Source organism: Halichoerus grypus, chromosome 8, assembly GCF_964656455.1.
Source record: "Halichoerus grypus chromosome 8, mHalGry1.hap1.1, whole genome shotgun sequence".
Classification (NCBI taxonomy): domain Eukaryota; kingdom Metazoa; phylum Chordata; class Mammalia; order Carnivora; family Phocidae; genus Halichoerus; species Halichoerus grypus.
In genome coordinates, this window is record NC_135719.1 from 108,442,927 (window position 1) to 108,460,293 (window position 17,367).

The 17,367-nt window shown below is 49.3% G+C and overlaps 1 protein-coding gene across 3 annotated transcripts in view; it reads left to right on the plus strand.

Annotated features, from left to right (window-relative positions):
• The window catches only part of SAMD4A (sterile alpha motif domain containing 4A), a 204,775-nt gene that overhangs the window by 177,811 nt on the left and 9,597 nt on the right, over positions 1 to 17,367 (plus strand). For all 3 annotated transcript variants that reach the window (XM_036104549.2, XM_036104551.2, XM_078053724.1), the window contains 4 exons: positions 3,070 to 3,188; positions 7,450 to 7,651; positions 9,009 to 9,135; positions 16,751 to 16,834. In XM_036104549.2, coding sequence (XP_035960442.1) covers positions 3,070 to 3,188; positions 7,450 to 7,651; positions 9,009 to 9,135; positions 16,751 to 16,834 — 532 coding nt within the window. The remainder of the gene's footprint in view (positions 1 to 3,069; positions 3,189 to 7,449; positions 7,652 to 9,008; positions 9,136 to 16,750; positions 16,835 to 17,367) is intronic.

Below are 17,367 nucleotides of genomic sequence, written 5' to 3' on the forward strand. Positions count from 1 at the left end.
CAAGAAAGAGGAAACGTGTCTGAATAATTTTCCACAGGCTCGGGTTATTCTATGTGGGCAGCAGACAGACACCCTCTCTGTGAGGCTCCATTTAGGCACAGCAGTCTCTATCCTGGCTGAATTTCACTTGGGCTCCATGAAACAGGACTCCCTTTCACAACCAAAATATGCCATTCCTTAGCTGACTGGATGGCAGGGGGTTGACCCTAGACACCTTCCTTCCTCCCCAGGGACAAAGGGACCAACTCCCTACAGTAACAGAAGGGGGGACAGGAAAGTTCTGGATTTCATCTCCTGGATTATAATCCCTGGCATCTTGCCTCCTCGCCATCTTAAGGAGGTTCTGTGGAGATGAGCTCTTGCCCCTTTATGAGCCCTTTAATCCAGCCATGAAAGCTGTAGGGCGCATCCTAGCCATTTTCCTCCAGACAGACTCACTGGATTGTCCCTGACAGGGACAGAGGACTCAGAATAGGCTGACTGGCCGTGTCAGTCTGTAGTATGGAAGCTTCCTTCCCCTCCAGTCCCTGAGACAGCTGCTACCAGCCCGACCCAGAGCTGCTAGTGGAATGGCTGACGTGAGGGGTCGGCCAATCCCAGCTGGTAGCAGAGCTCCCACAATGGAGGGCTACTTTGCAGATACACACAGAGACTAGCTTTTGGAAATCCCTCATTGCCAGCCATGACCTAGCGCCTCTCCAGGCCTCCCAGCTGCAGCCTCCAGGACTGAGAAGTGGCCACCACACTCACTCAGCATGGCTAAGGGGCTTAATCCTATCTGCAGCCTGGGACGAAATGAGCCTGCTGCCCAGTATTGAGTGAATGAGCTCAGTTCTCTGGGTGGTGGGGGGGTATAAACACTTCCATCTTCTTGGATGTTCTTGGCCATACGGGAGATGTCATGTATGAACTGGTGTCCTCTGGCAGCACTTTGAATGAATGTCTGTAAAGTGAGCCATTTCCTCTTTTGTCACTTGGAAACTCAGGCCAGCTGTCCTTCAGGCTGGCTCCAGACCAGCTTGGTATTGTAGTTTTGAGTCATTTGTTGGGGCTAAAGGTGATTGTTGGAATGCCAAATGTGACAAACACTCATATACCACCACCAAAGGGCTGGTCTGTGCGACCACAAAAACCTGGGTTGAGATATGAGCCGCAGTTATTGAACCGTTACTAAGAGCCAGGCATGTCCTAAGTATTCTTGTGCATTTCATGTGTTATCTCATTTAACCCTTACGACATCTCTTGGAGGGAGATAATATTCTCCCTTTAGAAGGTTTTTAGAAGGAACTGAGTGTCAGGTAAAGGAACTTGCATAAGGATGTGAAGGGATTCAAGCCCTGCCCATATCCATCCAGAGCCTCCGACCAACTGGGCTAGACTCTCCTCCCCAAGTCATCTAGGTCAGTGCCCCTGCATCCTGTGTTCTCACTCAAACTTTGGCAGAAGCAGCCAGTCAAAAGCAGACTCTATCTGTCCCTTTCTTTATTCATCCAGCAGAAATGCTTGCCTTTCAGGCTTTCAGAGGCATTCGTGTATAACTGGACACTCACCAAGCATTGCCAACAAATGAAAAGGGACCACAAAGTAGAACCATGTCCTCACCTTGTAACCATGAGACCATCCCACCATGTACCTTGTGCAGTGTCTGCACCTCTTTAAGGAGGCATGAAGTCTCTTGGTTGGGCAGTCCTCCTTGATGAATATCCTTAAAGGCGTCTGGCTAAGGTCATCTAGGAGGAAGGGGTTTGCAAGTCAGTAATTTTTTCACAATATAACAACATCTTTTTGCTTTTGTTCACATAGCTCTCCTGTGTTTAGGTCCTTAAAGATTAAATGTCATCGGGAGAAAATTAAACTGTCATGTTTTCTCTGTTTAAGGAATCTGTTTCCTTTATGGGAAAGAGCCATATAGTCTGTTACTCTAAGTAATAGGTTATTGCTACTTAAAGGATTTCATGTCTTATTGACAAAACTATATGGGTATGTTATCTCCCTCACTGTTACTGCTGATCAATCAAATCTGCAGGCCCTCCCACAGCTTGTGGACCTTGGTTTTAGGCACCTGACAGGGCATTCCTATATTGCATGGAGGGTCCTCAAACCATCTAGAATGCCACACGTCCATGTTCCATTTGCAACGGAATTATAGGGCACTTGCTGCAAACATCCTCTAGACTCCTGTCCAGATGTATTAAAAGGGACCTGGGAATCTGCATTTAATAGTCTTCTTGAGGGATTCTAGATCACAGATTTGAGCGTCTCTGCCTTGGGGACTCATAACCCCTGTAAAGTCCTTCCCCGGGCTTCCATGTACACAAAAGAACACATGATATAGATTACAGTGTGTTACGAAGCAGGCAAAACACCCCTCGATGCCAATTTTACTAAAAAGACTTGAAAAGGTATCAGATCTACTTGTTTTCCTAAACTTTAGGCAAAGTTTAGGTCCGGATTGGTGCACTGGGGTTTTTGTAGGGAACGGGGCCCCTTAACTGGAGATTTCTCAGCAAAGCCCCATGCCCTACAAAAAACCCAGCGTACCAATCCTGACCTATAGTATAGTGTAGTGTAGTGTAGTATAGCAGAGACTATACTCCATTTTTTGAAAGCCTGCAGACCACTCCAGGGTGACCACGTGCCATCAAGCAGATTGATTTTTGGAGTGGTTTAGCATTTCCATTGATTATGAAAATGTAGGGGGGCCTGCAAAAGCCAGAATATTCAACAATCCATTTTTGCAATTCATTCCTGGTTAATCTAGAGAGTCCAGAGTAGAGTCAGGAAGAAGGGGAAGGTGAGTACGGATCTGCCAGAAATGCAACCAAAAACAAGCGTTGTCAAAAGCTTAATGCATGTACTTTCCCAGGCACCTCCAATGTCAAATAACTTCAATTGTCGGTACAGGTGGCTCCCAAGTGAAACTGACTGCTGTTTGGACCAGGTGGGAAGCAGGTGAAGAAAAGGCAGCTGCAGGGACTCTGATGTCCGCCCCCCCCCCCATTAACTGCATGTTCCTCCCTCTAATGCCAGGCTGCGCCACCCATTAAAAAGTCCTGTTTGTTTTTGCAGGCATTTACAGAGACTCAGAAAAAAAGATTGTTGTCATGGAAACAGCAGGTGCAGAAGCTCTTTCGGTCTTTCCCTCGGAAAACCCTTCTAGACATATCAGGATATCGACAGCAAAGAAAGTATGTTGGGATTTCATTCTTCTTAATGCACAGTGGTTCCCTGGTGCACTGCGGCCTGCCTGGGGTCCTGGGCAGGACTGTGGCGGGGCACCATTCCTTGTCCACAAGGATGCCCTGTGGGGAGTTCCAGATCACACTCCTTAAACAGATGGAGTCAGGAAAACGCTATAGAGAGAAAACGTTCCCAGAAAAAGAACTGCACATGATCTTTTGTAACGCATTTTACATGATCAAAATGATGGCATTAGTCCAGATGGGCATCAAGGGGAGATGGGTATGATTGAAAGAATGCCCGCAAAGCACTTTGTGGTTTGTCCACAAAAGGGGGCCCTGAAGGGACAAAAATGGGTTGTTCTAGCAGCACCTTACGAGGTAGTGTCATTTCTTTCTCCCTTCTCGCTGCAGACTAGCTAATTATAGTTGGTGGCAGGGTGAAGAGCCCAGTGCTGGTCTATTTTGGTCTGAGCTGCAATCTCAGAGTGGAGCAGCACCATTCTTGAGTTTTCATAGTACTTCAGCTTCTTGGATGCGGTTAAAAATAAGCCTCGTTGTACTTTAGAACCCATTACTTTAATCTGGTTTTAAATGGAGGAATCCAGTTGCATATTAAAGGTGAATTACAGCAACAATCCGGGGGAGGAATTTAGGGGGGTGTGGGGTGAAGCCTTCAGCAGTGACAGGCAGTTGGGGAGTGACAAAAGAATGATGGTACAAACATCATGAAAAATCAACTTTCCGTTTTACATTTTTAAACATGAGCAGATAAATAATTTTTTCACCTGCACCTGGGAAGTTCTGAATTCACTTCTCAGTGCACATATAGAAGCTCTGTGTTGTTAACAATTTTAGCATTTATTTGCAGGAGTGTGCCTTAAAACACCACTGTTTTATATCATTTGAGGGAGATAAGGATAGTTGGGATTTATGAAAAGTTTTCATTAAAGATTAATGGAAAATTTGAAGTGTTATCACCTTCCAGCATATATAATACTGTTATTTATTAAACAAACATTTAGCACTTCCTGTGTGCCAAGTGGTATCCAAGCATTTTAGGAATATTAATACATTTAATCCTTGCAACAACCATATGAGGTAGAGTTGCTATTATTAACTCCAATTTACAGAGGAGTTGGTAGGCAGTGGGTATCCAGGATTTGGACCAGGCGGGCCAGCACCAGCTGCAGAGTCAGTGATCTTAACCCACTACACATGCCAGGCAGCTCTCACGGTCTCCAGCTGATGCACAGAAAACACAATCAGGCAGAGCGGCACTCTGTATGGCAGCTCCCTGGCTCCACGCTCTCTGGGGTTGCCTTCCCTGGGGAGATGGGCTGGACCATCTGTGCACCCTGAGGATCCCGGGGGCCCAGGTGAAAGGCAAGGCAGGCTCGTAGGCCTCCTGCCCTAGGGACTGTCCCCTTCCCAGGCTCACTGTCTCTTCTTGTAAGGGCAGCCATACATCTCTCAAGTGAGAGGACGAGGTTCCAGACCCCTCTTGCAACACCAGGCCCTCAGGAAGCACATTCGAAGAGGAAGAAGGAATTTAGAGGATAAAGAGAAAGAACTTTTAAGCTCTTTGCTTCTCCCAGAAGTGTCATCCCCTGCCTCTGTCGGCTCTGCTTTGCCCTTGGTCCATATCAGAGTCCCCATTAAACTTGACCTCTCTAGAGTGTTATTAACTAACGTGTGTATTGGGCTACCCCAGGCTTGCCATATTGGAATCTTGATGGACCTGTTTTTATTGATTAGATAAGAATGAATTCAATCTTCAGTTGTTGTGGATGTTCAACTGGAAGTTGCTAAAACTCTAGAAAAATCATTTGTTCTCATAAGTATTACCTCTGGGACCTTTTTATGCTATTAATTTGCTTTGAAGACTTGTTTCTCCCATAATGCAAAGGTAACTGCAGCCCAGCCCCTGCTTGAATTATCACGAATACCAAATTAATTGGTTCTTATTAATCAGCCTCTTCGCGCACTTCAAGGTAATGAAATCAGTTGGCTGGATTTAGGAAATCAGAGAAAGACACAGATGGGCAGAGCAAAAGAATGAGAAATGAAAACCTACTAGTGTCACTTTGTTCCTTCCCCAGAAAGAATGATTATGTCATTAAGCCTAGTGGTCTTAAGTAACCCTCAACAACTCCGGCTTTGTAATAACCAACTAAGGATGTCACAGTAGGGTCCCACAGTCATTAGAAAGATGGCCTAGCCAAATTCTACCCCCTATCTATCCTGACCCCAAAATGTTCTGGGCTCTACCTGCCACACACAGCCCAGTTCATGCGTCCTAACTGTAGGAGTCCCTAGAGTTCTGTTTCTTTAGTGACTAAGTGTCCCATAGCAGAATCGTCTGCCCACATGATATCAGCTCAAGAATATCATCTTGCCTTCCTGGAAGCACAAATCATTTTAGCATCACTCATTGACTACTGTATTTTGCATATGAAATAACTTTTTAAAAATCCAACCAAAAAGGAAAATTAGCAAAAAAGCGATCTGCACTAAATAAGGAAAAGTCTTAGAATACTGAATCATCTGCCAGGTGGCCAATATTCCAACTTCAAAAACCAAAGGACAAGTTTTCATAGCTTAAAAAAAACACCAACCACTTGATCCTTGTTTCCACCTGTCATGGATCTCAGACTGTCCTTCCTCCAAAAGAGGTCTCCTAGATCATATGAAATTACTTTTACCCCCTCCTGGCCCAAATTTCTTCTTTCAAACCAAAAAATTTTAATGTTCATAGAAAGAAGAAGGTGGGGGAGAAAGGATGAGCTACAGACCTAGAGCCCATTAGTGTCCTTCTCACCACATGTCGATGAGTCCCTGACAGGAATCAGGAACCCTTTCCTTGGCCACAAAAACCTAGAAGTGGAAAGACACAGGCCCAGAAATCAGTTGGAGCCACCTCACCTGTGGAATTCTCTTCCCCACCCCCTTTCCCCCTAGGAAATGTAGGCATTCTGGGGAGAAGAGAAACATTTTCTAGATCACCTAATGGCTTAGACCCCCACACACACACAATTCTCTTTCTCAGGAAATGACTATTTTGCAGCACACCCTCCCCCAACCCCCATCATCTTCAACTGGTTAAACTACGTCAGCCCGGTCTGCTGGAGTCCCCGCACGGGCTTGGTACGGACCTCCCCTGTGTGGCTGGGAAAGCAAGTCTGTTCCATCTTGTGGCCGTTGGAGGTAAAGCATTTCAAGTTAAACATCAGTGAATGACTAAAGCTGACTCTTCTTGGAAGGAATGTGCTCTTTCCTGAAACCCTACTGGCTGCTGTGTACCGTCCCGGAACCTGAAGCATGTTGGAGAAGGAGGAGTTCTTGAGCGCTGAGGTCACTGGAGAAGTGGGAGCACAGTGTCCCAATGCGATGCCAAGGGTCCCTGGCGGCCTCCCTGGGGCCATGTGGGGAAGCACGCGACCTCCCCGTCTCTCTGCAGCAGGGACGGCCTGTGGAGTGGGGAGCTGTCGGGTGTCCTAGGTCCAGAGCCCTTGCAAACATCATCATCTCCGTTCTCCTTCCCTACTCTCAAGCTGGAGTCAGAGCCCCAGACATGGGGTCAGCGCTTCCACAGGGAGAAGCATCCTGGTGGCAGAGGCCCGTCCGTTGGTTGGTTCATTCAGGCTGCATTCACTGTGCCGGGAGCTGCCGCAGGCATGGGACGTGCAGGACCGCTGAGGACAGACGCCATCTTTTCTCTCCTGGAGCCTCCATCCTAGCGGGGCTCACAGGCTACTCTCTCCACGTGGGCAGACATCAGAAACAGACTGTGGTGTGACAGAAGGCGCACTGGGCCTGGCTCTGCTGCCCTTGTGCTGTGTGCCTTCGCGACGGGCACGTGAGTGCTCAGATGGGAGACCGCTGGGGGGCACCCCGGTCAGCCTCCTAGGCTCGTATTTCAGCACCGTCGCCGGCTGCCCGTGTGACCTTTGCAACATTGTGAAGCTCTCTGTGTTCGTCCTCCAGCTGTAAAAGGGGGCAGAGTGCCTACTTCATGGGGTTGTCGTGAGGACTGAAGAATCAGTGTCAAAGTCCCGGGGTGGTGCATGTGATAGTGCCTCTCAGATGTCTCTTAGCTGTCATTTTAATCCTAGCCCTTTCCTGACACACAACTACCCGGTGCCCCTAGAGAGACCCCGTAACTGTCAAAACGTAAGCAGACTCCAGGGAGGCAGCCCGCTGGCGGCCTGGGGTGTGGGAAGAGCTGAGGGTGACTGACAGTCTCTCGCTTCTCTGTCCCCTCTCACAGCCGTGGCTTTGGGCAGTCCAACTCCCTCCCGACAGCCGGCTCTGTGGGCGGCGGTATGGGCCGACGGAACCCACGCCAGTACCAGATCCCCTCCCGGAACGTCCCTTCCGCCCGCCTGGGCCTCTTGGGCACCAGTGGATTTGTCAGCTCCACCCAGCGCAACACCACAGCCAACCCCACCATCATGAAACAAGGAAGACAGGTGTGTTCTGTGCCTGGGGGGGAGGGTGGGCCGCCAAGCTCAGGGCCGGAGGCTTCAGGACCTATCCCTGCATGACCCCAAGGTGAGCCGGAAGGCCAAGGAGGGCTGCACGAAGATACAGGTGTCCCTGTGCTCAGAGGTAACCAGTTGTTTGCAGTCTTTCTCTAGGAGACAGCACAATGCCATGGCTGCACCTGGCTTCCTGGGGATTTACTTAGGATGCCCTCTGGCCACTTTGACCTTTAACCTTGGGGGCCCTGCACCTGGGAGCCTGTAGGAGGAAATCCAAGACCTTTTATTTGCCTTGCTCCTTGACCTGCCCCTGCAGACCTCACCACCTCCCAGATCTGGGTTCCAGAGGAGCTTTAGCATCCGAGGAGCTTTCTTAGCCTTTTATTCACGGCAAAAAGCTCCTTTGTCACAGTCCACAGCTGTGGTGGAGAAGCCAAAGAGGAGCCTGAGAGAGGCGATCAGAGAGAGAGCTGGAACATTCTCCTCCTGTTCAAGGCCAGGCTGCCCAGAGGTCTTTACTGTGTGATTTAGAGCTGACCTCTGTCCCAAGGCTCCTCACCCACCAGTCCCATTTCCCTACCCTGCCCAATGCCTTCCATCTGTGTGCCCAGCTTTGTGGGGTTCTGCAGGTTGGGGCTGGGTTTAGAGGGGCACAAGTGGGTCTGGATTGTCATGAGAAACTAAGGGATGATGGATTGGTTTAAAAACAGGAAAACAGCTCCAGGCAAAATGGGCAGGATTTACTCTCCAGAGCATACACCACAGGGTGTATGAGAAAGCCCCACTTTCTGACCGTTGTGGGAAGCCCCACATCAGTTCAAGAGGAAGTCACCACCAGGACACCCGCATAATAATAAACGCAAGCTAAGTGTGCAGCTCACTGCCAGCTGAAAGATGCTTTTTTTCTCCCCCTCGCTTTGTAGTAAGTTGTAAGAATCTCAAAAAGAAAATCAAATGAGCCCCGAAATAGTTTGTGCTCTTCGTTGCAAACATTTATAGAACTCTTTCCATCTCTGAAAAAAAAAAAGTGGTAGGAAAAGCAAAGGCAACAAAAGGGATAAAAAGAGTTTGGGAGATGGTGAGGGAGAGAGCTGTCCAGATGAAGCTGGGGCTTAGAGAGGCCTGGGGCTTGGGGGGGGGGGGTAAAATGAACGGAATCTAAACCCCCTCTCTATAAACATGCATATGGGTAGCACGAGCCTGCAAGCCTTTTTCCAGAAGTTAGCAAAGAGTTTTTCAGGACTATCTGCCTCTTGAATTCTGGCTGGCGGCCCTGCTCCACACCCCCTCCCCTGACCCCAGGGTGTCTGCACTAATGGTCCCCCCCCTTTGCATTTCTCACTAGAACCTCTGGTTTGCCAACCCTGGGGGCAGCAACAGCATGCCAAGCCGCACCCACAGCTCAGTCCAAAGGACCCGCTCGCTGCCCGTGCACACTTCTCCACAGAATATGCTGATGTTCCAGCAGCCAGGTAGGGCCCTGCACTTGATCTCTCCCTCTCTCCACCCCCTGACACAGAGGGGAGGCCAGGATGCCAAAATAGATGCCCCTGTGAACCCAGCCGGAAAGTGCTTAGCCTCGACTGTCACCACGCATTCTTTTGAGCTTATAGAAGCCTTTCCTTTTTTAAACTGCCTTGCCAGCATGAATAGCGGCTCGTTGGCTGGGAGCCAGCACATGGAGCCCCAGAGTCAGTTGCAATCTGACGGGGATATTTTTGATACTAGTCATATTTCTAGATTGATTAAACCAGAGAGATCACTGGAGGGTATTTGGGGGAGTTGGGAGGGGTTCCATGTGCAGTGTGCGTGTGTGTGTCTGTGTGTACTTTGGGTGTATGTGGGGGATGTGCAGAAAGTGAAACAGAGAAAAAGAAAACTTTGACGGTGTTGACGCTAAGAGACTTAGCCCTGGTTTGGGAGCACCTTGCAAACATCACTTTTTGGAGCTGCCATCTTCCCCTGACTTGGTTAAACAGCAACGTGGTGCGCTTCAAGTCAGCTGCGCCTCTCACTGTGCCTCCTAAAACAGAGTCACCCGAATGATACACAGACAACAATCGCTTGCACACTTTGTCTATGCAGACAGGGACCTCGTAAGAGTCCATGAGTAATATAGAGCCATGCAAACAATGACTACATCTAGCTTGATGACCTTCTAAGTGGGAAAATCAGACAGGTTACAGGTGTTGTACCTGTAGGAAAATACCCACCCTAGGCAAGAGACATGTTCTGTACAACAAGTCTTACAGGAGTTTAAGGAGAGGAAGTGTCACTGTGCCCTTGGTGGGCAAGAAACCTTCTTGGAATTGGAGCGGAGCCTCAGCGGACAGAGAGTGAAGGAGTGGAAAGAGGAGGGTGGAGCTTCAGGCAGAAGGAGACAAGGGAGCAAGACCGCAATCATACCACATACCTCAGTGAGTTCCAGAAGCCATGGCTGAGCCAAAGGGTCAGGCTGAAGTAGCATCGAGTAGACCAAGAGAGCTGGAAAGATCGAGGCTGATGATGGGGGCTCTGAACCCAAGGCCGAGGAACTCAGACCCCAGCCACTCTCAGTGGGGAATGTATGGAAGATTTTGAGTAGGAGTGTGCCTGGAAGAGTGAGAGAAAGGCAGGATGAAGATGGGGAGACACCAAGGAGGAATGGGGAGGTGAGGAGTCACCACAAGGTAAGGTGTGTCAGGAAAGGAAGAGATGGTCCAGATATTTGTTTAAACTTGCTTCTAGACTTCTCGAACTGTTCCTATTTGTGCACGTTTGTTTGAAAGCTCCTTTTCTCTGTTTTGATACTTGTAGCTTCCTGGGAAGAAATAATTGATAAAATTTGGGGGTTGTGAAGGTCTTCTTCCTGCGTCATGTAGTCCCAGCCTCTGTTTTCATGCAGAATTATGTATAATCCACTCTCAGTAAAAGAGAACCTAGATGAGTTTTGAAGACATCCTGGACACGAGTAGACCTTTCACCTTGAACGTATCCTTCAACCCTGACCTCAGCCCTGGGACTGCAGCCCAGCCACCATGCAGCCTCACGGGAGCCCTAGCATAGGGGACCACTCTCCTCCTCCTTCAATCCCTATACACTTGTGGCCTCCTTGCTCCTCTCTAACCTCTTGTCCCTTCCTTTGGCTTCTTCCAGGTCCTCAGTCCTCTGTTCTCACTATACTTTCCCCACATTCTCCTGTCTTAATTGGGAAGACCAGGCCCACCAGGAAGAGCTGGGCCATCCCTAGGAGGACTCTTTGAGTCTGTAGATACAGATCCTCCATCTGCACCTTTGTTGCTTGCTCATGCTCAGGGCAACTATGACCCTAAGATCGTTTCCACCCTTTTCCCAGAGTGTTCCCTCTTGTTCCCATTGTTAAACAATCAAATAATACAAAAGGGCTTTTAAGGAAAAGTGACTGTCCCCTTCCCCTCCCCCTCCCAGCCCACAGTCTCGTCTCCCAGAGACAGCCATTTATAACGATTTTCAGTTTTCCCGGTAGTTAACCCAAAAGTCTCTAAATGATGTTCTTTGTATACTGGACTTAGAACTCCAGAACCCTTGGGGGTCTTTTTTTGGAAAGGGGGGTTCAATTAACCTCTAGCATAAGCAAATAAACTGGTGGGTACTGGGCAGGAGCCACTCCTAAGCCCTGCCCAGCATACTCAGCCCATGCCTGGACATGGTCATGAAGGGCAAGGCAGGGGTCCCTGGCTGAAGGGAACAGAGGCTGCAGAAAGTCACTGCCATGGGAGGCCCCTCCATCTCCAAGGTCATCCCTGCCCCTGGCAGATCAGACACTGGTTTTCAAGACCCCAAGTCATGATCAGAACTCTTCCTTCTTCCTGAAGAGGCAGCCTTGTTCACAGGGCAAGCCCGGCTAATTGCCACAGCCAGGCCCAGACAAAGTTTTGTCCTAGACAGACGGGGTCTCTCGGGGATGGGCCTTGCCACTCAGAGCAGCACATCCTTGTTAGCTCAGCAGGGGTCTAGGGGCTGGCGGCTGTGGGGGCAGGACCAAACTATAAGTATCATATCAGGGAGTCAAAATCAGGAAGGCAGCGAGTGGCTTTCATCTTTACACAAGCAATAGTGGTAGTGAACACAAAATGGGGTAGAGATGTGTAACCAACCCTAAATTAGATCCTCAGAAAACTGTGTTACAATACAGCAGAGTGGCTTCTTCTGGACCATTAGATGTCTTCAGAGCATCCACTTTAAACCAGATGGGTAAATCTTGAAGACTACAATTCATTTGAAGAAAGTTTGATTCTGTAAACTTAAAATATTTCCATTAAAATGATGGAAAATTTTAAATGTCTCCAAAGAATATCAAAAAGTCCGGGGGCTAGAAAAAAGCCCCCAAGTTGTATATCAATTGATCAGTCACCTGGCTTGAATTTGCAAGACGATCTCTTCTTTCCTGGATCTACAGGATTTGTGGACCCCTTAGAAGCCATGTCAGGGGTGGTTTTTTAAATTATTCCCACAGGAACAGATTTTAGATATTTCCCAGGACAAACCAGGAGAGACACTAAGTGATTGCTGCGTCTCACTGGCCTCTGGCATGAGTAAGAAACACTCAGCTGGTCCTCCCAGAGCCAGGCGGAGAGGGTCTGATACACTCACCAGTGGAATGACCTGAGCTCAAAACAAGTGTGGCGCCTGGTGTGGTCACGTTCCCCCAAAGGCAGGTGTCTTCCCAACTAGAAAATTAGTTTGGAAATTGCTTGCGGAAGGACTGCCTTATCTTGGAAGCAGATCAGTTCCTGCTGACCCAGGCTCAGCCACCACTGGGATCCAGTCAGACAGGATCTCAAAACAGCTCTGGTGTAACACTGAGAGGCCACAGAGGCTCCTCACCACCTGGAGGGCCTGACAGGAAAGGGCCATGTATCTGTTCACCATAGCAAACCTCCCCTGTGCACCAGCTCATGACTGTATTTCTTCCACCATCGGAATGCTGCATACCTGGGAGCATAGTGTCCCAAGCTGTTATCATTCATTGCCTCCTTAGTGTGAGTTTCAGATTCCTTCCAGAGAACTGCCTTTCAAGAGTGGGGAGAGGGAGAGTACCATCCATACAATGGGTCCGTTAGGGGAATGGAAGGGGCTGCCGTGCAGAGGAAGAGACCAGAACAGGGACCCTCTTAAAGTACCTAATGCACATTTGCTCTCTGCCTTCTGGTGGGCCAAGGCAAACAATCCTGCTCAGGCCTGGCAGATAATAGGTAGGGAGGTTGGTGAATGAATCACCTGTATCACAGCCGAGAACCCAGCTGGGCCTGTACTCCCCTGTCTCTGAAAGTCAAATTGAGAGAGACCAACCTAGGTCTAGATGGTACTTGTAGGTCTAGAGACCTAGGTGGTACAATATTGTCTTATACCATATTCTCCTCACTTTTCATGAAATTGTGGGTCCCAGAGGATTTCCACAGTACAAACATCTTCAGGTTTCGGAACAAGGCCACCAGAGAAAAGCTGTGTTCCCACAGCAGACTCAGGGGTACGACTGATTACTCGTGTCCCTCTGTCACTCGCCATGACCGCCATGACCGTCTCTGCAGTTATCAGTATGGCTCTCTTTCCCTGCTCACACTGATTTCTTTTCCTTCTGTTACTACCCTCCCCCATCCTGCTTGGCTCCCATCTTCCCTGCCTCCCTTTCTTCCTTACACCCTTTACCCAGTCTGGATCCCACTTCTCCATCCTCTGTCCTGTCCTCCTCAGCCTCTTTCCTGATTTCTCTCCTCCCGGCAACCCCACTTCTCACTTAACTTGAAGCCTTCCTTGTTATTCAACAAGTAGCTTCGGCTGTTATTGGCAAAGTAGAATTCTAGAGGTTTTTCGTAGAATACCCCATTTTTTATTCTAAAGTACTAAAGATGCTGGCCTCTTCACCTCGGCCCCAGGGACTGGGAGAAAGCTACAGAACTGTGCCATAGATGCCACACATGTGAGACTCAGCTGGGATGACTGGTTCCTGCCAAGAAAAAGCCACATGGGCCCCCCCCCCCAGGTGGACCCTACAAAAACACTTCATTAGGAATGGGAAGCTGCTCCCTTCTAGAATCTTCTTGACCCTGTGCCTGAACATGAGGCTCTCTACTTGTGGGACTTCTGAAAAGGCACAGTTAAAAAGATCCAGGTCAGCCTAGACCCTGGGCATCCTAGGACTGAGGACCCTCACTAAATACTGGAATGGTCTGATGGTCAGGGGAAAAATTCCTGGTTCTCAGAGATGTCATCTGGGTTAAGGAAACAGGCCTGCTTCAGGCAATGGCAGAGAAGGCTCAGTCTTTCCTTTTTGCCTTACTGACAACATAAAACTATGTCTACCTGGCCCGTTACAGCTGGGGGCCCAGGCTAAATGCAATGAGCCCTTGCGGTAGCAGGAGCCATAGCAAGAACTGGCCTGGTGGGTCGTGTGCGCCTGGGTGGCGGGAGCTGCCCAGAGCTGCTTCTCTGGGGTTTTGAGAGTTCTGCCCACCCAAGCCACACTTGGCTGAGGGCTTCTAGCCTGAGATGGAAGCTGTTATCCACCCAGCTGGTCTCCCTCTGTCTTGTATGTGTGGGGAGATGCCACGGATCTGTTTTTATCAAATACACAATTAAAAAGTCACACTATTAGGAAACTCTGGAGTGTGAACATATGGGCTTCTCCCAAGACTTAGAATTTTTCAGAGCCACTCTGAGAGTGGTGGGGGTCGTGACACTCTAGCACACCAGAGGGAAGAGCTGAGGGAGAAAAAGCAACCATGCCAACTTTCAACCTAAAAGAGCAGCCACTAAGGTTTGGAGATTCTAGAGCGGAGAGCCCCGCATTTCTCAGCCCCCTTTTTTGAACACGCAGTCCTAGGCTTGGAAAATGGCATTTTGCTGCGTGTTGGCAAGAAACCCTGCAGCTGAAACACTTCTCTCCAAATGTCGAGCATCTTTATTTATCCAAATCTTTCCACAGTGTTTGTTTAAAGGGGAGTGCTAGAGAGTAAACTAAATTTTACAATGAGCATATGGATGGTTATAATTGCTGAGGGTTTTTTTTTTTTCATATTTGCTAACTGGCTATATATAAAACTGTGTTTCTATTTTATAGATTTCACACCCTGAAGGCTGCTAATTTTGCATGCATATGATTTTCACATGAATGGATGAAAATACTAAAATACTCTTCCCTCTGGATTGTCTAATTGCCCCGACCCTACTCTGAGAGCAACAATGGGTGGGGGTGGGAGAGACCCTTCCATTCTCCCTGGCTCCTGGCCACCGGAAAGCCCAATCGTCCTCTGTTCATGAATTGGCACCAGTTGCCTTTCAAACCCATTGACGCTGGAATTTGTGTCAGAAAGAACCCTATCTGCTCCCCAGTGCTTTTCGTATTGATCCATTTTGCCCATCTACTCAGAATTTTAAACAACAGAAATGACATCTGCCTCTGAATTAGCCGATAATGGGGAACACAGATTGCAGAGAAAACCTAAATGTATAGCTCATCAAGGAAAACAAATACTTTGGTTTAGCCATTGGTTTCAACTTCCTATCCCACTAAACCACCAACCCCTAACCTCATTTGTCATCCCGCCCACTAGCCCCAAGTGCCCCCTGGTGGAGATTTAAAGGAGCAAGGAAATGGCCTGAAGCTTGGGCCAAAGGATCCTTTCCCCACTTACAGACTGAAGAGCTAAGGCCCAACAAAGAAGAGAAGTTTCCCAGAGTCGCATATGAAGACAGTGGCAATGTTGAGATTCCCAGGCCCTCAGAACATATCCCACTGCTGATTTTTGTCTGCCCCCCAACCCCCATCGTAGGATTTCACAATTCTAAGCTGTCAGAGCTTCCACTTTTTCCTCACTCAATAGACATGTGTGAAGTGTGCCAGCAGACCGTGGCTGGGTATTATGGGAGATTCAGAAAGAGATAAAAGCACTGTTGCTGTCTGCAAGGCGCTTCCAAGCCAGTGAAAGACCCTCAAGAGCTTCCCAGGATGAGGGATGGGGGAGGTACTGACAGTGAGGGCCCCAGCAGAACAGAGGAGGAGGTTCCTTCGGGCTGCTTCCCACTCGGGGGGAGGAGGGACTGGAGCCTGGAGAGATAGGGAGGGTCCAGATGGTAGAGGGGGCTTTGTGGTTAGAATGCACACAGCATGGCCCCAGGCAGTGAGAACCCGCCCAGCAGACATCTCAGACCTTCTAAGTGGCTGGAGGCCGCGAGCACCGACTGGCGCTTATAGTCGCTACAGCATGCAGGAGAGTACCAGCCCTGGAGTCAGACCCCCATGGGTTCTTGTGTTAGCCAGCCAACCTGGCCAGTCACTCCGAGTCCCGCTCAAGAACTGGGCACTTGGCACAGTCGTGGGCTCAGAAGGGGTGCTCACCAATGCTGTGGTTTCCGTTTCCTTGTAACAAAGCAGAAATGCGCCAAGCCCGCTTCCAGGCCCAGGGAGCAGCAGAGCCAAGTCCTGCTCCAGTGAAGTGAACATGGAACTGGGGGCAGGCAGCAAATAAAGAATGTGCCAGATGTTGGTGACAGCTGTGGAGAAAAATAAAGCAGAGGAAGGGGATAGGGCTGGGAAATTTCTGCTCATCTCTAATGTCCTTTCTAAAGAGACAGTAGAGCCAGAGACGTGAAGGCAGGGAGAGAGAAAGTCATGGAAACATCCAGGGACCACCATTCTGGGCAGAGGGAACAGCAGTGCAAAAACCCTGGAGTAGAAGAGGGCCTGGGATGGAACGAGGGGCGGTGAGAGCTGTACACAGGCAAGGGTTAATCAGGGCCAGATCACGTGCGCCTTGCAGGCCATGGCAGGGGGTTGGCTGCTATTCTGATGGGAAGCCGCTGGAGGGTTCTGAGCAGAGGCCTGACAGACTCTATGACCAGCTATTTTTAGTTACGAGTTTTCTTCCAGCCGCCCATGTTCACAATGGACTCTGTGCGTCTAACAGACTCATAGGTTGGTTGAAACCAGAGTGTAACTTACCTCCGTGAGGATCCTCACAGTCCTGTGAGTCCTCCCGGGGTGGAAAGGGTGGAGCCCCACAGCACCGTGCACACCTTCTCCTTGTTCTCAGAGTCTCTGTCACCAACATAACCCTTTGTCCCTTGCAGAATTCCAGCTTCCTGTGACTGAACCGGACATCAACAACAGGCTGGAGTCCTTGTGCCTCAGTATGACCGAGCACGCCCTGGGAGGTGAGTGGGTCCTCCTGCATTTTACCGCATGCCTGGGAGAACTAGCAGCCATCTGCTGTCTGCACTCTGCAGTAGCTCAGGAGGAATGGGAAAGGCACAGTGAGAGGTGGGCAGGGGACAGAGCGAGAGAATGGCTTCAGGCTGCTGTGGGATCCCCATCAAGCCGTACCACACCGAGTAGCCCACGACGCCCTGCTCCTCCTTTTCTGAGAGGTGAGTCAGGGACCTGGAGACCAAGGCTGTCCCTTTTTCCTCAGAGCCACCCACCCAGTGCACACTGAGGTCCTACTGCAGCAGCTGTGCCAGCCAAATGCTGGGAGCTGGAGGAGTCAGAAACACAAGACATGGCTTTTAGTGGCAACATCCCCCCCACAGAATTGGATTCTTTCCTTCTCGGCACTAGATCTCCCAGTCTGGTCCAAGCATATCCCAGCTTGTTCTAAAAATAGAATTTTTGAAACAAAAATCCCTGCTTGTTTTTATATCTCCCTGTTCCAAATGGCTTCCACGATGCCTGGAACCCCAAGCAGTCT